This window comes from Lithobates pipiens, unplaced genomic scaffold (assembly GCF_037356315.1).
Source record: "Lithobates pipiens isolate NorthernLeopardFrog02 unplaced genomic scaffold, aLitPip1_a1.2 Scaffold_16, whole genome shotgun sequence".
NCBI classification, from domain to species: domain Eukaryota; kingdom Metazoa; phylum Chordata; class Amphibia; order Anura; family Ranidae; genus Lithobates; species Lithobates pipiens.
In genome coordinates, this window is record NW_027507748.1 from 191,454,631 (window position 1) to 191,478,354 (window position 23,724).

The window sequence follows — 23,724 nt, forward strand, 5'->3', positions numbered from 1 at the left end:
CAGATTGAATGGAGAGTGTCTGTGAACAGCAATTTTCAAGTCTTGCCACAGATTCGCAATTGGATTTAGGTCTAGACTTTGACTGGGACATTCTAACACATGAATAGGCTTTGCTCTAAACCATTCCATTGTAGCTCTCACTGTATGTTTAGGGTCATTGTCCTGCTGGAAGGGGAACCTCTGGCCCAGTCTCAAGTCTTTTGCAGACTCTAATAGTTTTTTTTTTAGGATTGCCCTGTACTTGGCTCCATCCATCTTCCCTGACCAATCCGGTGTGTTCTAAGGTTCTGTAACAAACCTCCGAAGGCTTCACAGAACAGCTGTATTTAAACAGAGATTAAATTACACACAGGTAGACTCTATTTACAAATTAGATGACTTCTGAAGGCAATTGGTTCCACTAGATTTTAGTTAGGGGTATTAGATTAAAGGGGGCTGAATACAAATGCACGCCACACTTTTCAGATATTTATTTGTAAAAAATGTTGAAAACCATTTATCATTTTTCTTCCACTTCACAATCATGTGCTACTTTGTGTTGATCTATCACATAAAATCCCAATAAAATACATTTACATTTTTGGTTGTAACATGACAAAATGTAGAATACTGTATTTCAGGGGGTATGAATACTTTTTCAAGGCACTGTATAAACAATAAAGTGTTACTAAACCCACAACAGTAAAATCAGTCTGTATATGCAGTAAAGCATGCTTGTTATACTCATTGTGGAAATGAACGGGTTAATCCTCTGCATTGTGTAAAAAGGCTGTTTGATCCTGTCTTCTCTGATCCTCCTCTTCTTCCACTGTCCACTGATAATTTCCTGACAACACAGAGCCTATGGAGTCAGGCTGCACATGCCCAGTTCGGTGTGTAATGCTAGAGAGGTTTTTTTTTCTTGGGAGAGTGCATGTGATCAGCACAGGACCAATCAGCACTGTCCACACAGAGTCAGGGATCTTGCAGTCTCATAGTGCAGTCAGAAAATGCCTCCTAAATGCTTAAATCAGTGCTTGGCTGGACAATGATAAAAGTCACAAGACTACTCTAACTGTTGATGAGAAAAGGTATGTAGCAGTTTATAGTTACTAAAATAATTGCATTGCCATGTTCCGTGTACTGTGGGAGACCAGATATAGTGAATGCAGGGTCCTGGGTTTAGCAACACTTGCATTTTTCTTATTGGCCTGGGTGTGGTAAAAAGTGTTTTGCTATTTATCTTTTTAATGAGATAAAAAAAAAAAAAACCTTTTGGTCCTGCCAGTGTTATCAGTCCTTTCCAGTTCTCTCTGTGGACTACAAAACACCTCCTCCTGTGATTGTGAGATGACAAAAGGAGGAGGTGTTCTCACACTTTTTGTCCTTAGGTAACAACGCTGCTCCCCCATATATACAGTACAGTTAGTGAGTCTTGCAAATCCAGAACTAGAAGTGTGTTATTGGCAGGATCACCGGGTGAAAATGAAGAAGAAAAAAGTATGGAAAAAAGAAAACCAAAGCAGCCGTCACATCTAAGGACTGGGAAGCTACAAAACAACATTTTTACTCTTTGGTTTCAAAACACTTTACATATTTAAAGGAGTTGCAAAGGTTTTTTTTTTTTTTTTTTTTTTCTAAATAGGTTCCTTTAAGCTAGTGCATTGTTGGTTCACTTACCTTTTCCTTCGATTTCCCTTCTAAATGTTTTTTTTCTTTGTCTGAATTTCTCACTTCCTGTTCCTCCTCAGTAAGCTGTTCAGTAAGCTGTTCTGGCTGACTAAACACCGCTCGGATGATGGTGTGAAGTTTACTGAGGAGAAACAGGAAGTGAGAAATTCAGACAAAGAAAAAAAACATTTAGCAGGGAAATCGAAGGAAAAGGTAAGTGAACCAACAATGCACTAGCTTAAAGGAACCTATTTAGAAAATAAAAAACAAAGCTTTACAACCCCTTTAAACAATGACACAAGGGGGTTAGATTGCTGCCTAATGCATAATGCGCTAGGTATAGACAACTCATCTTATGTATTTAGTAGAAACACCTGGTGTTGGCCTTATCCTGGGAAAACAATAGCAACTGTTGGGGAAATGGATTACAAATTATCAGTATTTTGGCCCAAGTTTGATTGGCTGAGGAGGCTACAGTTTGTCGGTGGAAATTTGAGTAATAACAGGATCGAATTTTCACTGTGTTGTCTATTAATACTAATAATAATTACTTTTTTTAGATCACACACAAAAGCAAGGAGTCTGTATGGGAATTCATCAAAGGACTTCTAGATGCTTGGTCAGGATGGGTTGTCATGCTCAAAATTGGACTCTTAGCAGGTAAGGTCAATGTTCATTGTATTGCATCTCACTGCTTGGAGATACAGATGGAGTTCATATAGCAGAATAATAGCTTTACACTCCTAGGCACTTCTGCAAGAAATGAGCCAGGGTTCCCTGCATCACACAGCAACCCCCCCCCCCTACATCCAGTACCCATTACTGCAAGCAACATCCTTATGTACTATACCTTTCACTGGAACTATATTTCCACAACCCTCATCCTCTTATAATTCCCATCCAGCACAACCATCTACTCATACATCTCCAAAGCAAAACTGCATGGCTCCAGGTAGAGCTATATGGTAACACTGAGTGGGATGACCTCATGGCACACGTGTAAGTAAAATGACCTGAAAGCACTTGTGTGACGATGTCTTTGTCTATTATGGATAATATCTTTATCTAGTATTATAGTATAATTCTGGTTGAAGGAATAGGGATAGTGGCAGAATAGTGGTATATATTTACTTAAAGGCTAAATATAATAAGTGTTTTGAGAAACAGTTAAAGAGGAAGTAAACCCTGATGGGTTTACTTCCTCTGTCTCCCTGCAAAGGTAAAGCATAATGGGCTAATGCATAGTAGCCCATTATGTGTCACTTACCTGACACAGGAGCCAGCCATGTCACTGCTGTCCCCTGTAGCATGGAGCATCCATCTTCTTCCGGGTATCGCTGCTCCGGTCACTTACAGCGCCAGAGCAGCGGCATGCCCAGTGCACCTGCATGCCGCTGTCTATGGCGCATTCGCCGTAGACAGCGGTGCCTGTCTTTTTGGAAATATCTCCTAAACCGTGTAGGTTTAGGAGATATTTCTTGGACCTACAGGTAAGCCTTAATCTAGGCTTACCTGTAGGTCAAAGTGGTTTGTACGGGTTTACAACCACTTTAATGAATATTGTAGCATATAATATCTATTAAATGAAAGACTTTATTTTTAAAAATGTTTGCTGACTGCCAGCAATGTAGCTACATATCTGGGGGTCCCAGTACAAAGTGTGGACCTGTTTAATTGCTGGAGGAGGAATTGGAGGTGATGGGTGTTGGAGAATGAGGGCTATAAACTCTGTTTCTCTAGAAGGGAAAGACATCTAAAGAGAAAAGAAGGATGCTGCACACCCCAAGTAATATACAAAAAGGGAAATGTCCTCCAAAAGGGGTTTTCTAGGCAGCAAGTGGATGGAAAAATAATACATGGGATTTAAAATGGTTCAAATTTTATTAGTGACAATTGTCAAAAGGGACACAAAATAGACATGTTGTGTATTATTATATTTAGTCGCATTTGTGTTGTCTTTATATCTCTTATACAACAGCTCATGTTTTAATTGTCATTGTCTATTCCCTTTTGACAATTGTCACTAATAAAATTTGAACCATTTTAAATCCCATATATTATTTCACTTGCTGCCTAGAAAACACCTTTTGGGGGACATTTCCCTTTTTGTAAACTTTGTTTCTCTGGAAATATTAAAAATATATGTATGTGTGTATATATATATATATATATATATATATATATATATATATATATATATATATATATATATATATATATATCTACACTGTATATATAAGCAATGAAATTCAGAACACTAACACATTAACATAAACTTCCTCTAGATGTCACTGTTTCTCTTATTATTTTATTTTTTTTAAAGTTTTTTATGTGCCAAGTGTTCATACATGTTATTGACAAAGTATAATATCATTGAGATACAGTCTGAAATATACCTGAGTCCATATTATTTGCGTAGTTAAAGATTGTTATTCATTCCTATGTCTTGTTGTTTACACATTCGGCTACTCTTTTTTTTTTCTTTTTAAACCAAACTAGGTTGTACAAAATAGAAGTACATTGAATATTGAAAATAATAAAAACTTTTGGATTTCTATAGATAAGTTATAAATTGTTTGTAGTGTACTCCATAAAGGGACAAAAAAAACAATACAATTAAAACCTGAGGGAGTGATCTCTCTTAAACATTTGTGCTGTGTGCTGCTGTTCACATCCACATGGGATCCTCCAATTGTCATTTCAGATATATCTTGATTTTGTACAGTTACAAATCTGATTGTATAGTGTTTTCAGAGTTAACCCATTTTCCCCAGACTTTATTGAATTTTTTGATTGAGCCCCTGGCTTCATATGTAATTTTATACATGGTAACATTAGCATTAACCAACTTTTTCCAATCGTTTAATGTAAGACGATCTCTCCTGATCCAGTTAAGTGCAATTAGTTTTCTTACATAATAGAACAGGAGCCTTAATATTGTTCTCGTATTATTACTCATAACCTCATCCTCTATAACTCCTAACAGACCTAGAAGTGAGCTACATATATTTGGTATATCGAACGTGTCAGCAACAAATTGGGTTACCTATGACCATGACGGTCTTATGCCCCGTACACACGGTCGGAAATTCAGACGGAAAAGGTCTGATCGGATTATTTTGTCAGAAAATCCGATCGTGTGTGGACTCTATCAGACTTTTACCATTGGAAATTCCAACCGAAAAAATTTGAGAGCAGGATCTCAAATTTTCCGACAACAAAATACGAACATCATCACAAGATCTTGCCCAACCGGGCCGGAGTGTAATAGCTCCTATGCAAAAATTTGAACTGGATCAATCTATCCCTAGCAGACACCAAGTTCTGAAATGGCTTAGTCCACAGGGCATCCCAGTCTTCCCCCTGGAAATCTGTGACCTCCGTCGCCCACCGGTCTCTACATTTTACTATGGCCTGGGGTGTAATTTGAAACATTTCCTTATATGTCACTGAAAGGGGTTTGACCAGGTCCTCCCCTGACAATAACCTCTCCAAGGCCGAAGGCAGGGACTCCACTCTCATCTCTCGAAACTGTGCCTGAAAGGCGTGTCTAATCTGCAAAAACCGGAATAGATAACCATTAGGTAGGTCGTATCTTGTTTGTAATTGAGGAAAGGTTTGTAACTCCCCATATCTGGTTATATCCCCTATTGTTTTGATACCTTTCACCACCCAAAGCATGGGGTCCGGAAGATTATAAAAATGGGGCATGGTCGGGTTCATCCATAAGGGCATTGATGGGGATACCCCTCTAAAGCTGGGGCATGCCAGTTTTACCGCTGCTCCCCACGCTTTGATAGTGGCCTTCATGGACAGTGTCAGTGATAGCTCCGATTTTGTACCTCTAAAAAAGGCGAATTGCAGACTGTCATAAGCCCCTAGGTGAGCACTGTAGCTGCATCCCCATCACAATGAAATTATACTGTGCAGTTTACGAAAATATGACCTGGGGACCCAAACCGGCGCATGTCTAAGAAAATATAACACCATGGGGAGGAATTTCATTTTCAGCAAACTAATCCTGCCCACTAGGGACAGCAGGAGTTTAATCCATGCCTGCGTTTTCTTTTTGAGAAGCTGTATCAGGGGTAGTAGATTAAGGGCCATATAGTCCTCAATATTCGCTATGACCTGTACACCCAAGTATTTAAGGGACTCAACCCACTATCTCCCACTAAAAAACCTTGTAATGTGTCATGGGTCCTGAGCTTGGCGGCTAGTAGCTCAATGGCCAGAGTGGAGACAGAGGACACCCCTGTCTCATTCCCCTATGGATCTGGAAGGAGTCAGATATGAGCCCGTTTACTATAATGCTCGCCCGGGGTTCCTTATATAGAAGTTTGACCCAGGATACAAATTTTGGTCCGAAGTCCAATTTGCCTAGTAGGGAGAATAAATAGTTCCATTCTACAGAATTGAACGCTTTTTTGGTGTCTAAAGACGCTATCACTCGTTTTCCCTTATTTATATGTTGGAGCTGCAGATTGACATACAATCTACGTAAGTTCATTTGGATAGAGTGGCTGAGTATGAATCCTGTCTGATCAAAATATATTTGTTTAATCATTACCAACTTCAATCTACCGGACAAAACTTTGGCCAGTATCTTGACATCAGAATTTATCAAAGAGATCGGCCTGTATGACTCGCACTCTTGTGGATCCTTCCCAGGTTTGGGGATCACTACAATTAAAGCCTCCAACATAGATTCTGGTAATATGCCTTCTTTTTCTGCTGCTATAAAGACTTTTTGGAGAGAAAGTGCCAGTCTCTCTTTATGCAACTGGTACCAATCAGCTGGGAACCCATCAAGGCCTGGGGATTTACCAGGTTTGAAGGATGAGATTGCATCACTAATCTCTTCTAGTGTTATTGGTTGCTCCAGAGTATCTCTATCTTCTGGGTCTTTTGGGTCTAGTGAAGGAAGGATTAAGTTGTCTATATAACTTTCTAATTCCTGAATATTCTGTTGCATCTGTGTCTGGTATAGGTTTTCATAAAAATCCAGAAAGGTGTTTAGAATCTCACAGGATTCCTTTACCACCTCACCCCTGGGCTTTCTGAGTTGCATTACCGAGATTGGGGCATTAAGCGGCCTCGCTAGGAAGAAGAGGAGGCGACCACTCTTGTCCCCAAATTCAAAAAAAGATCCGGCCAGACATAGTTGCTTTTTTACAGTGTATTCAGTTAGAAGCAATTTTTTTTGGTGTGTTTGGTCTTGCCAAGATTGATATTTACCAGAAGTTTACCAGACGGATCATGTATATTTTTTTTTAGTTGAGACCTTTGTTACCATTGGTAACCTCTTGTAACTTTACACTGTAATAACACTCACTGTATTAACACTTACAGGTATGATTGTCATACCCCAATGTGCTTATCTGACCCAAACTGTAGGCTATACGAGCCGATTACTTGCATTACACCCCTTAAGTAACTTCAGACCAGGCAAAGGCAACATTTCAAAAACTTTGCTGGAAAACTTGGTAATTCCAAATAACATTAGCAACAGTATTTTCCTAACATCCCTGGTCCGGAACTCACGCTTGTGTCTGCCCCAGCAAGCCTTCACAAGTAAGAGTCCATGGTGGCAGTATCCAGAATTGTCATCTTCAGAGTGGACTGCAAGTTCCAGCAGTTTCTCCAAGCTGTAGAAGAATCCTTAGGGCAGATGTGCATTAGTTGTCACTCTGAACTCGGCATATTCAGCAGGCCAATAGGACTGAGTCCGGCAACAGTAAGAGCAGAAACTGCAGACTTTCAGTACCCAAATCGGATCCCTGCCCCATTTTTATACAGCACAGGACCAGTGAGACAGACCCAAGAAAGCCCACCAAGAAAGAACCAGGAAACAAAATTAACACTAACCCTCCCAACTGGGCCAGCACAAAACTCTACCTACATATATAATAAAGAAAAACAATTGGTTCATGGATTCCAAACAATTGTATGTCATTCACGAGATGATATTTTTGTAACATAAAAAAAAGATTCTAAATCTCACTCTGTTTTGTCTTTAGGTACCTTGGCAGGTGTTATTGACTTAGCTGTGGACTGGATGACTGATCTGAAAGAGGGAATTTGTCTAAACGACTTTTGGTATAGCCATGAACAGTGCTGCTGGGCTTCAAACGATGCCACGTTTGAAGACCGGGATAAATGTCCTCAATGGCAGACGTGGTCCGAACTGCTGATCAGTCAGGCAGAGGTAAAGAAATGGTTTTCCTAAAAGATCGCCAGATGTAGTTAACATTCCCTTCCTTTTCAATTGCCAAATGGTTCACATAATAACTTTCTAGAGATCTTTTTTTTAACTGTAGATTAATTTGCAATTGCCTTTACAGAGGAATTATTTGGCAGTAATTATTTCACAGGGAGCAACATAATTTCATTTACCACAGAATCTTGGACAACATACATTCTCCAGCAGTTAGTACATTTCCAGGGCTAAATGCTTTAGTGTTGGACAGAACTTGCTGATTAAGCTTCATGTACAGTGTCTTGAAAAATATTCACACCCCTTGAAGTTATCCACATTTTGTCATGTTACAACCGAAAATGTAAATGTATTTTATTGGGACTTGATGTGGTAGACCAACACAAAGTGGCACATAATTGTAAAGTGGAAAGGAAATTATAAATTATTTTCAAAATTGTTTCAAAATAAATATGTAAAAAGTGTGGAGTGCATTTGTATTCAGCCCCCTTTTCTCTGATACCCCTAACTAAAATCTAGTGGAACCGATTGTCTTCAGAAGTCACCTATTAGTAAATAGAGCCCATCTGTGTGTAATTTAATCTCAGTATAAATACAGCTGTTCAGTGAAACCCTCAAAGGTTTGTTACAGAACCTTAGTAAACACACAGCATCATGAAGGCCAAAAAATACACCAGACAGGTCAGGGATAAAGTTGTGGAGAAGTTTAAAGCAGGGTTAGGTTATAAAAAAAATCCCAACCTTTGAACATCTCACAGAGAACTGTTCAATCCATCATCCGAAAATGGAAAGAATGTGAACTGCATACCTACCAAGACATGGCTATCTACCTAAACTGAAAGGCCGGACAAGGAGAGCATTAATCAGAGAAGCAGCAAAGAGGCCCATGGTAACTCTGGAGGAGCTGCAGAAATGCACAGCTCAGGTGGGATAATCTGTCCACAGGACAATTATTAGTTGTGCACTCCACAAATCTGGCCTTTATGTAAGATTGGCAAAAAGAAAGCCAATGTTAAAAGAAAGCCATAAGAAGTCCTGTTTGCAGTTTGCAAGAAGCCATGTGGGGGGACCCAGCAAACATGTGGAAGAAGGTGCTCTGGTCAGATAAGGCCAAAATGTAACTTTTTGGCCTAAAAGCAAAACACTATGTGTGGCAGAAAACGAACCCTAAACATCACCTTGAACACACCATCCCCATCTGTGAAACATGGTGGTGGCAGCATCATGTTGTGGGAATGCTTTTTTTTAGCATGGACAGGGAAGCTGGTCAGAGTTGATGGGAAGATGGATGGAGCCAAAAAAAAGCAGCTGTAAAAACGTTCAGAGGCCTAAATGGGGGAGCTAATGTGACATTCACTTGAGGGTGTGGTCAAAAAGTGACCATGGCCAATAAATTTGGTGTTTCTTCACGGTATATGACTTGTAGTGTGGCACCTTTACCACTTTGTTTAGACAAAATATGACCGGGAGTTACTGGGCATTCTGGGGGGAAAGGGCAGGTGGAAAAGAAAGTAAACAAATACGGAAAAAAATTAATTTGTATGGGGGGCTTGCAGTGCAAGGATGCCCAGTACCTCTAGGTCATATTTTTTTCAGGCCTCATGCACACTGAACGTTTTTACAGCTGCTGTTTTGTTTAAGTATTTTTTTCTGCAGCCAGCATGTTACCTATGTGTCCATGCAAACATAGGCTTTTATCAGCGTTTTTTGGCAGTGGCGTTTCCGGCTGCAAACCACCCCCCCACAACTAGTTGTTTTGAAGTGGAGTTTTTCAGCTGTATAATCATGCTGAAATGCTATAAACTACAAAAAAACTCAGCTATTCTGAATATTAATGTTAATTTTTATACCACGGGACAATAAAAATAAATATCAGCAAGCGTTGATGACATTTTGTGCAAAGGTTTAAGAACAAAAAAACATCAGACTTACTGTATGAACATTTATGTACTTGTTGCTGACCGTGAAGCTTCAGTTCGCATTAAGCTGTTTCACCCAGTGATAATGCCTCTAGTATATGAATGGAAGATGGAAATATGCAGTGACTGACATTAGAAGACTGAACCTGACAAGCCTTTGGAATGATCTGCATCCTGCTAGCTAGTATTATGTACACTTTATTGGCAGATGAGCTGATAAAATATATACCTTGGCTTAGCAGCAAGTATGTTACAGTGATGTTTAGTAATAAATCTATCGAGACACTCAGATAACAGAGCTACTGTACTACATGACTGAGAAAGATAACAGGAGACAGAGGAATCAGCTGCTGTCATTGTATATTGCGTCTTCTGGATGTAGTGTCTTTAAAAGGGACCTGACTGAACGTAAATATGGAAACTGCAACTCTGACAGTCTCTGCCTGACCTTGTGTATCTACCAGCTTCTGAGTGTGTTGCAGCTTAACCATCTGCTTACTGGGCACCTAACATCCCCTCCTGCCCAGACCAATGTTCAGCTTTCAGCGATGTCACATTTTGAATGACAATTGCGCAGTCATGCTACACTGTACCCAGATTACATTTTTACCATTTTTTCCCCACAAATAGAGCTTTCTTTTAGTGGTATTTGATCACCTCTGGGGTTTTTATTTTTTGTTAAAAAAGACCGAACATTTTGAATAAAAATACAAGTTTTTATACAGTTTTATATTTTGTTATAACATTTTGCAAACAGGTAATTTTTCTCCTTTATTGATGAGCACTGATAAGACCGCACGGGTGGGCACTGATAGGCGGCACTGGTGGGCATTGATGAGGCATCACTGGTGGGCACTGATGAGGTGGAACTGGTGGGCACTGAGAGGAGGCATTGGTGGGCACTGAGAGGTGGCACTGAAGGGCACTAATAGATGGCGCTGATAGCTGCCACTGATGGGCACTGATAGGTGTCAGTGATGGGCGGCAGTGATGGACAATGATGGCCACTGGTAGGTGACACTCATAGGCAGCACTGCTAGGTGGTACTGATGAGGCATTGATTGGCACCACTGATGGGCATTGATAGGTGTCACTTGTGGGCATTGATAGTTGCCACTGATTGGTGGCACTAATATACACTGGTGGGCACTGATATGCACTGTGTGGTCACTGGCAGGCGCTACTGGTTGGCACAGATGAGGCTGCTGAGCCTCTTCCTCTTCAGGACCGATGTCCCTTACACAGAAGCTGATGATCTGCTTTTTTTCTCCTCACACTGTCAGCATGAGGAGAAAAAAAAAAAATTACCGATATTCTGTTTACATCACGTCATCAGCTGTCATTGGCTGACAGCTGATCATATGGTAAGGGGCTGGGATCCCGGTCCCTTACTCAGATCTGTGATCACCCGAGTCTTATTGACTCGGTGATCACAGCGCGCGGGGAGCGTACAAAGGGGAGGACATCTATTGACGGCTTCTCAGCAATGTAGGTCCTCGCTGTAGCCGTCAGAAACCATCAGGCCAGTGTTAATTTTGATGTCAAATTTCAATTCTGTTTTAGTCATAGTCTTTTGACTAAAATGTAATTTTAACTTTAGTCGTATTTTTGTCATCTAAATTGTTTTAGTTTTATTTCTTTTTTAGTCAACTAAAATCTTCAGTAGGTAGTGGCAACACAATATTATCCATAAAAGTGCCCTGACCCCGGAGGTGTGTCTTTTAGATATTCTTGGCGAAGATATATGAGAATTTTATTGAAAGGAACGCTCTTACTGGCCCGTAAATCTATAGCAAGGATCCAGCCAACTCTTCCCTTGGTGCGCCATTGGAAACAATTATGCTGCGTACACACGACCGGACTTTGCAGCAGAAAAGGTCAGATGGAATCATTCCCTCGGATATTACGATCATGTGTGGGCTTCATCAGACTTTTTTCTTCAACAATTCAGACGGACATAGCAATAGAACATGTTTCAAATCTGTCCGACGGAATCAATTTCTATCGGGAAAACCATTTGTCTGTATGCTGGTCCGACGGACCAAATACGACACTAGGGCAGCTATTGGCTACTGGCTATTGAACTTCCTTTTCTAGTCCCCTCGTACGTCATCACGTTCAAAACGAATGGACTTTGGTCCGTTCGTGTGTGGGCAAGTCTGTACGGTTGGAAGTCCGTCGGAAATCCATTGAAAGTCCGTCTGAACTCCGTCGGGAAGACCGTCTGATCTTTTCTGCTGGAAAGACCGGTCGCGTGTACGCGACATTAGTCAACCAAATTTTGCCTTATGTGGAGCTAGTATTTCAGCATAGAAGTTGTAAAAAAAATATATAATAACATTTGGGATGTTTGGAGCTCCTCTACTCTGCCTGTATAGAATACTTTGTTAAGCTGTTAGAACCCTCCTCTTCCTGAACACTGTATTTTCTATTGATCTTGCTATAGCCAAGTGTAATGCCGTGTACACAGGAGCGGAATTTCCGGCAGAAAAAGTGAGACGGGAGCTTTTCATCGTATATTCCGATCGGGTGTATGCCCCATCTGGCTTTTTACGTAGAAAATGACAGTGCCACACCATGCACGCTGTGCCCATCACACCATGCATGCTGTGCCCATCACACCATGCATGCTCTGCCCATCACACCATGCACACAGTGCCACACCATGCACACAGTGCCCATCACTCCATGCACGCGGTGCCACACCATGCATGCAGTGCTCATCACACCATGCACACAGTGCCATGCTGAAACACATTGTAGAAAATCTGCAGCATGTTGCATTGTGATCTATTTTACAGTTTTTAACAAACAGAACATACGTTCCAAATCCAAATACTGTCCTCCCCCCTCTCTCAGGAGAAACTGCTAACCAAAATGAGGCTATGACAGGAGGAGATCTGAGAAGGAGAGGAGGGATGGGGGTGGGGCCGGGGAGGTCTAGGCATGTCTGTCTAAAATGGAGAGGCGGGATGTGGGTGGGGCCGAGCATGAGAGGGGCGGTTTGAATGAATAGCAGGCATGCCTGTGTAGGAGAAGACAACGTTTTTAGGAAGTGAGAGGCCCCCCCATGCAGAATTAAGAAATAAGAACGTAAGGTTGTCCCTGAAGAACAGGAAGAAGCTGATTGTCTGGCTTGGATTACACTTTCAAAGCTTGGCAATCAGCTATACAGAAAATGAATAATGTCAAAGATAAAGATATTTTAGATATAATTAATAGAAACATTTTCATTTTTGACTGGACTTCCACTTTAAGGTTTGAACATGCACTACAGACACAGATTTAGCCATTGTGATTAATAGTGCTTAATAATTTTGATGTCACATTTCGATTTCGTTTTAGTCATAGCCTTTTGACTAAAATGCCATTTTAGTTTTAGTCGTATTTAAGTCATGTGGGATTGTTTTAGTCATTTTTTTAGTCAACTAAAATAGTGTTAATTTTGTAGACAAAAATATTTTTGTAGATGAAATTAACACTGCAGCAGACTTCAGATTACCTCTGAACCCTGTCATTGCAGTCACTCCTCTACTCCAGGCTTTATTTACAACACTGATGCTCTGGGATGCCAACCAGCGATCTGTGCTTGCCAACCCGACATCCCAGAACAGGAGGTTGCAGGCCACATCAGAGGGCTCCAGTGGCCACTTGTTGGACATCCCTGATTTAGTTGATATTCACTTCTTCTGCAGCCATTGACCTCACGGGGCATGCGCTGTGTCGCGGCCACGGGGCTCCTGTGTGCGTTACCAGAGCTTGGCCATTCAAACGGCAATTGCGTATGACATTACCATGGATTGGGACCAGAAGATTTTTTTTCCCTCCACTTACTACTGCTTTAAGCAGGCCATAGATGAGTCTTTTTTTGTTTTTGTTTTAACCAGTGGGTTGAATGAAAGAAAAATGACTGAATTCCACTAAGCTATTGTATTCTGACAGCGGAAAGACTTCACCTCCAGAATATACTGATTAGCGCTGCCGGCTATAGCCAGCAGCTCTGATCGAGTGGGGAAAATCCAACAGGCTGGTTGTACAGAAGTCCATCAGTATATTGCCTTATATACAACCAGTCTGCTCATACATGGATCGAAATTAGGCCAGTCTCTGCTGAACCATATGAATTTTGATCCATGTATGGCCGGCTTTAGAACAACTTTTGGATTACATCTGGAATGTATAGTATTTAACTGGTTTTAAGTAATTCTATAATGTTTTTAAGAATACTTGAATATTGACACTGTTTTCTGCACCATTTCTGCAGAGGTTTAACACTTTTTGTCTGAAGACCTTTACCTATTCTCATTATTATTACCAACCAAAACCAGACCATACATCACAACTATCAATATCACTGTCATTTTCTGCTGTGTTTTTGGTGCCTTTGTTCTATATATATATATATATATATATATATATATATATATATATTTTTTTTTTTTTTGTTTCTTTTTCTACCACTGTTGTAATGCAATTTAAATGGTTACTTTTGACAGTAAGACTAACTATTATTATTTTCACTGTTTTTTCAGGGAGCCAGCGCATATATTTTAAACTATTTCCTCTATATTTTGTGGGCTCTGCTTTTTGCTTTCTTGGCGGTGGCTTTGGTTCGAGTCTTTGCTCCATATGCTTGTGGCTCTGGAATTCCTGAGGTGAGATCTTAATGATAACTCCTGATATTTTATGATACTCCTTCTGACTTTAGTCTTCCTCAAGGATAGAACATAATTCAATTCTTCAAAAAAGATGTGTGTAAATTTATTTTTAAATGTTTTATGTCTTTTCCGTGGATGAGCAAATTTTAATCACAAACTGCAATGAATGTCAAGGAAGCCTGGCATCCTTGGCAAGGACATCCAGTGCCCAGGGCAAAGATAGCTACCTGCACACAACCTCTTCTCTCGTGGGTTGACGAGGGGATGGAGCTAATAGGGGTATGCACAGTGTGCTGTTCTGAAATGTGTGTAATGTTTGTGGGAAGGGGCTAAAGAGTTCTATGGAAGGGAGGAGGCTAAGGGCTCGTGGGGGGTTCTGAGGAGGAGAGGGGAGGCCTGGTGATCAGTTGTCCCCGCATCCTCTGTGTACTCACTCTGTTTAGACCCCCTTCTCAATGTTTCTCTCAACAGGAATGAAGGCAGCTTCTCCTTCTTCCTCTGGTCATGTGATATGTCTCCCTTCACTCCCAAGCAGCACCACTCTGAGGCGGAGGTGTGTTCTCATCAGGCACCCGCTTCTGACAAAAGTGATGCTGCAGACACTCCTGTCAGTAAGGTGCCAGGGAATGGTGCGGCCGAAGCTCCCAGAAGTCTTCCTCACCATATACAGTGTTTCCCTGAAAATAAGCCCTACCACGAAAGTAAGACCTAGTGCGATTTTAAGGGCCTGCTGCAATATAAGCCCTACCCCGAAAACAAGCCCTATCAAAGTTCACAAAAAACTTGAATCCATTACTGTATACTGGTGCAGTGTCTCCGTTTATTAGTGTATTAAGCGCTACACCTTTATTCCCATTACTGTATTAATAATACAACATTTTACAGCTGCCGGAGGTCCTCTTTTCTCATCCCAGCTGATGTCTGCAGTCCCTTCCTCTTCAGTGTATGGAGCGGGCTGATGTCAGCGGGATCTTGGCTCTTCTCTCTCATCCTCTCCTCCCCACTAGGGGCAGCTGGATCTTGGCTCTTCTCTCTCATCTTCTCCTCCCCACTGATGTCTGCTTGCTTTGGGGGCATTCGGCAGGAGGGAGGGGCCAGGAGCACCAGCAGGGGACCTGAAAAGATGAGGATTGGGGCTGCTCTGTGCAAAATCACTACACAGAGCAGGAAAGTATATCATGTTTGTTATTTCAAAAATGCCTTTAGTATCACTTTAAAGTGGATCTGAATTTAAAAAAGTGAAAATTTGCTATGTCGTAGGCAACATTTGCAACTGTTAATTATGCCTGAGCAGCACACTGAAATAATATTTGCATTTTGGCTCAAGTTCCTTATGAAAAATAAGAGTACACTTCCTATGTGATTACTTCATAATTGTATATCTGCAGTGTGAGACCTAAGGTACTGCTACCTTGAACTGTTAGCCTTAGGGGCTTTGGAGTGAAATTGATTGATACCACTACTTTGCAGCTCACTGTTCTCCTTGCTGGAAGTTCTGACATCAGAAAGCAAAGCTCTGCCTCTACCAAGATAGCCACCTATACACAGAAATAGTGCAGAATAAGGCATGGTAAATCAGTAATGGGCTGAGAAATTGCCATGGGATTGTATACCCCATTAACACCCATCATACCATAAGAACATACCTAAAATATAAAATAAACACACAACAAGGATTGTGGAAAAGTTTAGGCCGTGGCCCCTTTATTGGGTTTAAAACCATTTTAATTATGAAGTGAACTTTAACTTTCAATGGCAAGCAGAGCCGCTGTTAAACATTAACAGACGAACGTGCTTAGTCACTAAGACTCAAGCAGCAATATCTTATACCAATCAAGTAACAGCTTACCAACCACAGCCCATCCACAAAGTGGGCGACATTACCCACATAAAGAGGAACCGCAATGGGGGAAATAACAAAGGGGGTGGGAGAGCAGGTCAAAAGATCCAAAAAAAAAGGATGGAGGGAATCCAGAGATGAGCCCAGCTGAGAGACCTGAGGTAAAGGCTGACTCCGCCAAGTGACAGGGGAGGATATAAGTAAAAAGTTACACTCATTGGCTAGGTGTTTCCTGCCAAAGGATTTGTCACCAATCCATTGCTCAGCAGCTGAGGTAAATGTTCCTAGCAAGTATAAGAAAGTATTCCTGCGCCTAATCAAGGTAAATCGAAAAAGCAGGGAGCGTTGTACTGCTGCACACACTGAGGTGGGGTACCTGAACCCCAGTGGGAAAAAAATGGAAGAAACAGAAGTAGTGGTGCGCTGTACTATGACAGGAAGTCCAGCCTAAAGGCTGGTAAGCTCTATAGGCACTAGAATAATATAGAGATGTTAGACGGCATATTTGTCGTCACATAAGGCAAAAAATATATATAAATCGGTGTGCGTTTTTTATGGGGGGATAATAAAGAACCCTCAAAAGCACTATAACATTATAACATCAAGGTAAATTCAAATATAAATGAAAAAATACGAAAAAAACACACAATCAAAATATTTGAAACAAGTGATTCCCAATGCGATTTGTTGTAACTGTCAAAATCGCATAAAGTGCCAGTGCCAAAAAATGAATCAATAATAATACGTGCAAGATGCCTCTACACCATAAAAATTGCTAAAACAATATAGATAAAACAGTGAGCAAAATGTCCGTTCAACTGTGCAAGTTGTGGCAATTATAAAAAATAAAGAATAATAAAACGCATAAAGTGTCAGTGCTGAGGGAGTAAATGAAAAATCCCTCTAAAACAATATTGAAACTATGCAAATGCCATGGTGAAAAAAAGGTTAAAATTTATCGGAAAATGTCCGTTACACTTGTGCAGAATCGGTGGCGATTATATAAAAAAATCGCATAAAGTGCTAGTGCTTAAATAATAATAACATGTGCACAATATTAATAAAAACAATGTAATTGGTGGTGATGTTGGTGATGGTGGGTGTATCCCTCGTGGTCCTGTGTGGTCAGGATATGGGTGTCCCCTTACCTTACAGCTGTAAGGTAACAGCGTGTAATATGTATATCCTCGGGGTCCCTGGTGCTCTTTGTCTTTTGAGGTCCTGCTGTGGTGTCCCCAGATCCTGGCGTCAATATCCTGACTATTGCGCTGTATTGGTCCCTTTAAATGGTAACTCAGCAGCATTCAGCGTGGGGGTGCCTCAGCAATAGGTGTGTATATATAGGGTTAAAAAGATGTGGAGGAAGGAAGCCCCATAGTGTAGTAGTTTTGACCATAAAACGTTTTTATTTAAACAAAAATTAGGATACTCACAAACAAAGGAGATATTTAAAAACAGTGTATAAACGAGCACCGAGCTCGATTTGCGTCACTTCCGGTAGCTCTCGTCCCGACGCGTGTTCGTCACGGTCACGTGACTTCATCAGGGGATTATGTTCCTCAGCAACGATTATGTTCCTAGCAACATCAGGAAGCTTTTCACCTGAAACACAAAACAGGAAGAACCACCAAAGCAGCCAAAGGGAGCCATGTACTTAAAAAATCACCATAGCCCTCTATTAAGAGAAAAATGTATTTATAAAACAAATGGGTGTTAGGGGTGACAATCTCATGGGGCTACATCTCTATTTTATTTCTTAGTGGTCCTGACATTTCATCCAAAAGAATAGTAATCATTCTGGTTGCAAATACTCTGGCCACCCACCTAAGCAGAGAATTTTATCAAGCTTTGAATATCATGAATTCAGGATTCTTGCATTAACATCAAAGGAGAAACACATTCTTTAACTATGGAGGGAGTCCTACAGTGTCTGGGCAACCTAAGAAGTCTCATAAGACTTTAGGAGTGATATATGATTGCAATTTGTTCAAAAACTTGAATAATAACATTAATATGAAAATATGAAATACCGGTAATATGAAATAAAGATGCCAAGATCCAACTCTCTGAAAATCTGCCACCAATATAAGTACATTATATGCCTATACTAATGCTGAACATTTTTCTTTTTTGCTTGCCAAAAGATCTAAAGCTCTTTCTAATGGGTTTTACTTTTTATTTACATTTAGATAAAGACCATTCTGAGTGGCTTCATAATAAGAGGATACCTAGGAAAGTGGACGCTGTTAATAAAAACAGTAACATTAGTTCTCGTTGTGTCCTCTGGCTTAAGTCTTGGAAAGGAAGGACCATCAGTTCATGTAGCCTGTTGTTGTGGCAATTTTTTCTGCAGCTTGTACTCCAAATACAGCAAAAATGAAGGAAAAAGGAGAGAAGTAAGTTGATTTATAAAAGGAAAAATGTGAATTCATTATCCCCTATGAAAGTTCTGTCTTAACCTGGTGATATATTTGTGTCACAGGTGCTTTCGGCTGCAGCTGCAGTAGGAGTCTCTGTTGCTTTTGGAGCTCCAATTGGCGGTGTTCTTTTCAGTTTGGAAGAGGTACTGTGCGTTTCTCTTAACTGTTATTGTTCTGTAAATTGAAACTGATGGTGCTGACGTCAATGAAAAATTCCAAGCCATTGTGTTTCTGCTTGCCTTTAATATTTAAACATTATTCAGGCAGAACTACATTTGTGTGTGTGGGTGTGTGTGTGTGTGTGTGTGTTTATATATACTGTATATATATATATATATATATATATATATATATATACAGTGGGTAAAATAAGTATTGAACACGTCACCATTTTTCTAGGGAAATGTATTTCTAAAGGTGCTATTGCCATGAAATTTGCACCACATGTAACAACCCATGCAGTCCATACATACAAAGAAACCAAAACAAATAAGTTAAAAAAAACTGAAAATTGTATACTTACCTTACCTAATTTTCCTTTCCTGTCGCATCTTTGTGGCAGCATACACTCTGGGTTGTGACTCCGCCTCCACAACCTGATAGGACCACATAGCTATAAGACGGCCCCCGCCCCAGCATTCTCTGTATATATAAATCACGTCCAACGGGTGGGGCGTTGTATGCTGCCATGAAGATGCGACAGGAAAGGAAAATTACGGAAAGGTAAGTATACAATTTTCTGGTTTCCTGTCGCATCATGGCAGCATACACTCTGGGGAGTAACTCGCAGACTGGGTGGGAATGCAAGAAAATAAATTTATTAACAAGAAACAGAGGAGTTGGCCTGAATGACGGCCCTTCCAAAATCTACTGTTGAAAGCCGTGCAGATTCCACCCTATAATGTAATATAAAGGTGTTTCTGGAAGACCAGGTGGCCACCTTACAGATAGTCACTGCCGAGACCCTACAATAGGATGCCAAAGAAGTTATCACTGCCCTGGTGGAATGTGCCTTTAAGCCTTGCGGAATTTGTAATTTACTCAGTAAGTAGGCCTTCTTGATCGCCTTTATCAGCCATGAAGCAATGGTACAAGCCAATGCTGCCTGACCTTTCCTACGGCCATATGGAACAATTAAGAGGTTCTCTGATCTCCTGATCAACTCAGTTGCTGAGAGATACTTTAGGATGTTGCCCCTGACATCCAGAGGATGGGGATCACCGTGATCTGTGATAAGGGCTGGGAGATTAATCTCTTGATTAAAGTGGAATGATGAGGAAACCTTGGGTACAAAACGATCTGATGGTTTTAGTACTATCCTGTCTGGGTAGACGACAAGGTATGGTTCCTTGGACATCAAGGCTTGCATCTCCGAGACTCTCTTTTCTGAAGTAATAGCAATCAGGAATGAGACTTTGAGCGTCAGGTCCCAAAGGAAGATGTTGTCGAGTGCAGAGAATGGTTCTTTAGACAGGATTTCCAGGACAACTGAGAGGTCCCATGCCGGGAATGAAGGTTTCCTAGGTGGCCTTAGTTTAAAGCAGGCTCTCTGAAACTGGAAGACCAAAGAATCATGTGCCCATTTGACCCTGGTCAGAGTGGATAAGGCTGATACCTGGACTTTCAGGGTACTGGATCGAAGCCCTTTCTCTAGGCCTGACTGCAGGAAATCCAGGATTTGAGGGGCTGTCAGAGAAGATATGTCCCAACCTTGTTGTTGAGAAAAGGTGGTAAACTTCTCCCAGATCCTTCGGTAGGTGTTGTTGGTAGTCAGCTTCCTAGCCTGAAGTAATGTCTCCACTACCCTCTGAGAACAGCCCTGTTCTAGATACCTAGTCCTCTCAGCCTCCAGGCCATCAGATGTAACCTCTCCGGGTTCGGATATAGAAGCTGGTCCTGGGATAGCAGGTCTGCTGACAGCGGGAGAGGAAGCAGATCCGCTGTGTTCAATTGAAGGAGAGTAGTGAACCATGGTCTCCTCGGCCAAAAGGGGATCACCGCCACTACTAGTGCTGTTGACCTCTTGAGCCTCAGAAGGAACCTTGCTATGAGGGGAGTCGGAGGGAAGATGTAGCCGAGGTTGAAGTGCCAGGGATATTGAAGACAATCTACTCCCTCTGCTGAAGGAAAGGGGATTCTTGTTAGGAACCTCTGACATTTTGCATTTGCTGGTGTAGCTGCCGGATCTATGTCCGGTGAGCCCCAGGTCTGAGTTATGAGCATAAACGCTTGGGGACTCAGAGATCACAAAACTTCTGCTGAGTGAGTCAGTTAGGAGATTTTCGGCCCCTGGGATAAAGGCCGCTCTCAGATCAAGTAGGTTCAATTGTGCCCACTCCGTCACAGGGCGAGCTTCCTGCATCAGGGAGGAGCTTCTGGTGCCCCCCTGCCTGTTGATATAGGCGACGGCCACTTTGTTGTCCATCTTCAGAAGGACTCGTTTCCCCCTCAGGTAAGTACTGAAGGCCAGGAGGGCCTGAAAGGCTGCTTTCATCTGCAGCACGTTTGAGACTGCATTCTGGATCCTGAATGGCCAGCGGCCCTGGGCTGCATGATGTTGGTAGTGTGCCCCCCTGGCATCCGAGGTTACCGTTTCCTGAGGAAGGGGAACTATATGCTTGCATCTCAGATTGCAGGGACGAGTCCACCACTGCAAGGATTGTTTGACCTCCTCCGAGATGTAGATCGGTTGGGTCATGGATGAGCCGTCCCATTGACGCAGAAAGGAAGTTTGAAGGGGTCTCATGTTCCATTGGGCCCAATGGACCATAGGAATGGTCACAGACAGGGAGCCTAGAAGACTGACACATGCTCTGGCCGGCAGGGATGTTGCTGAGATTGCTCTTCTCACCCTCTGAATCAGTAAGGAAATCTTCTCTACCGGTAGTCCCACCGTGTTTGTCCGGGTATCCAACTCCACACTCAAGAAGATCATCCTCTGGGTGGGATGAGCATTGCTTTTCTTACAGTTTATCAACCAGCCCAGTCCTTGTAAAGTGGCAACTAGGACCTCTCGATGTTGGATATAGGACTCCTAGCTGCTTGAAAGAAGGAGGATGACATCCAGGTAGTGATGGACTCTCAATCCTCTCTCCCTTAAAGATGCTATCACTGGTAGCAGGACCTTTGTGAAGGTTCTGGGGGCAGTAGAGATCCCGAACGGGAGACTCTGAAACTGGAAGTGGCCCTGATACACCGAGAGCTGAAGGAACTTCTGAAAGGTGACATGAGTCGGGACGTGAAGATAGGCGTCTATGGAAAGCATCCAATCTCCCAGATTTATGGCTTGGAGCATCGATTGTAAACTCTCCATCTTGACTGTCTCCACTCGAATGGAGCGATTGAGGTTTTTCAGATCTAAGACTGGGCAAAGGTCCCCTGATTTCTTCTTGACCAGAAACAATGGGGAGTAGAATCCCCATCCCCTCTGTGAAATAGGTACTTCTATTAGTGCTTTCTTCTGGAGAAGCTCTTGAACGTAACTGGTCAGCAGAAACCATTTTTCCCCTGATGGTGGAAGCCTGGTCGGGCAAAAATTATCCCCTAGGGGACGTCTTCTGAAAGACAATCTGTGCCCGAAAGGACAGTGGCCACTGTCCATGGGTCCTTTATTGCTTTCCTCCCAAGCCAGCTTGAATTTTGAAAGCCTTGCCCCCACTACCGCTGGCTGGGCGGGCACACCTTCAAAAATACTTTTGGTCACCGGAAGCGGGAGTCTTGGGTTTCTGGAATTTAATAAAAAATGTTTGGGGGTTCTTCCAGCTCCTCCTGTATTCTTTCCCCGGCCTATAAGCTTTCGCATCCCTGTATCTGTCTGGCAGATTACGCCTAAAGGGAGGAGGTCTCTGCTGCTTCGGTTTCCTGTCTAATGGTATCAGTCCCGATTTCCCACTAGTCACTTTTGAAATTGCTGAATCCAGCTTTGCACCAAAAAGTTTCTCGCCGTCATATGGAATGCTGCACCAATTGGATTTAGAGACAGGATCCGCCAACCAGGGTTTCAGCCACAGTGCCCGTCTGGCCATTACTGATGCCAACATGGCCCTTGATGCCAATTTAATGGCATCCACCGATGCCTCTGCCACAAAGTCCCCCACGAGACCTGTAGTGCCTTTACTATGCTTTCCTGACCCGCGCCTTCTGAGATCAACTTCTTGTTATTCGCCAACCAGCTGGAGATGGCCCTGCCTACAGCTGCAAGTGCCACTGCCGGTCTGCAAGTGCCTCCTGATGCTAGGTAGGCCCTTTTCATATCCATGTCGATCCTCAATCGGCAGTGTCACATGCCTGGCTAATCGCATGAGAGATGCGTCTACAATAGGAGGAGAGACAAGAGGACTCACTTTAGGCCCTTTTAGGGGATATAATTTGGTAAGCTTGTTATTCAGGCTCGATTTTTTTCTCAGGTCCTTGCCATTCTTCCTTAATTAAATCGTCCATTTCTTCAATGAACAGAAAAGCCTCTGAGTCCCTTTTGAGGTTCGGGAAGTATTTTTTCCGTTTCGGTTGAGCCTCTGACAAATGGTTCTATTAATGAAAAATCAAAACCTGCAGATGCATCCAACCCCTCATTGTCAGATGGGGAATCCTGCTCTCTTGATGTACTGGGAGGAGCAGGTGAGGCACTTTGTGTCGACAACTCTGTCTCTGGAGTAAGAATCTGTGGAGCTACAGGCTCTTTAGACTGTGGTTCTCTTTCCTTAGTAACTTCCTCGAAGCACCTACGGCAGGCCAGTTTGTCGGGGGAGAGCTGCGGCCCCTCATATCCAGCATGCTTTTCCGGAGGGTCGCACTGGGGATCGCTGTCTATGCACAGGGGATCTTCTATGGTAGGAGCGGCTGTGTCTAGAATATGATCTGGAGCGACTTCTCCTGCGACTCCCTCTATGGCCTGAGCGACTTCTCCTACGACTTGATCGGCTCCGTCTGTGGCTGGAATGGCTTCTCCTGCCTGAGGTCTCTTTGTGCCTTGGTTCCAATGATTTTGAGGACCTGGTAGGGCTAACCATTTAGGCAGCGT

The 23,724-nt window shown here is 42.2% G+C and overlaps 1 protein-coding gene across 4 annotated transcripts in view; it reads left to right on the forward strand.

The window, feature by feature from the left end:
• Positions 1 to 23,724, forward strand: part of CLCN4 (chloride voltage-gated channel 4) — a 99,047-nt gene that overhangs the window by 29,988 nt on the left and 45,335 nt on the right. For all 4 annotated transcript variants that reach the window (XM_077480849.1, XM_077480847.1, XM_077480848.1 and 1 more), the window contains 5 exons: positions 2,211 to 2,310; positions 7,671 to 7,858; positions 14,319 to 14,441; positions 18,474 to 18,680; positions 18,767 to 18,847. In XM_077480849.1, coding sequence (XP_077336975.1) covers positions 2,211 to 2,310; positions 7,671 to 7,858; positions 14,319 to 14,441; positions 18,474 to 18,680; positions 18,767 to 18,847 — 699 coding nt within the window. The remainder of the gene's footprint in view (positions 1 to 2,210; positions 2,311 to 7,670; positions 7,859 to 14,318; positions 14,442 to 18,473; positions 18,681 to 18,766; positions 18,848 to 23,724) is intronic.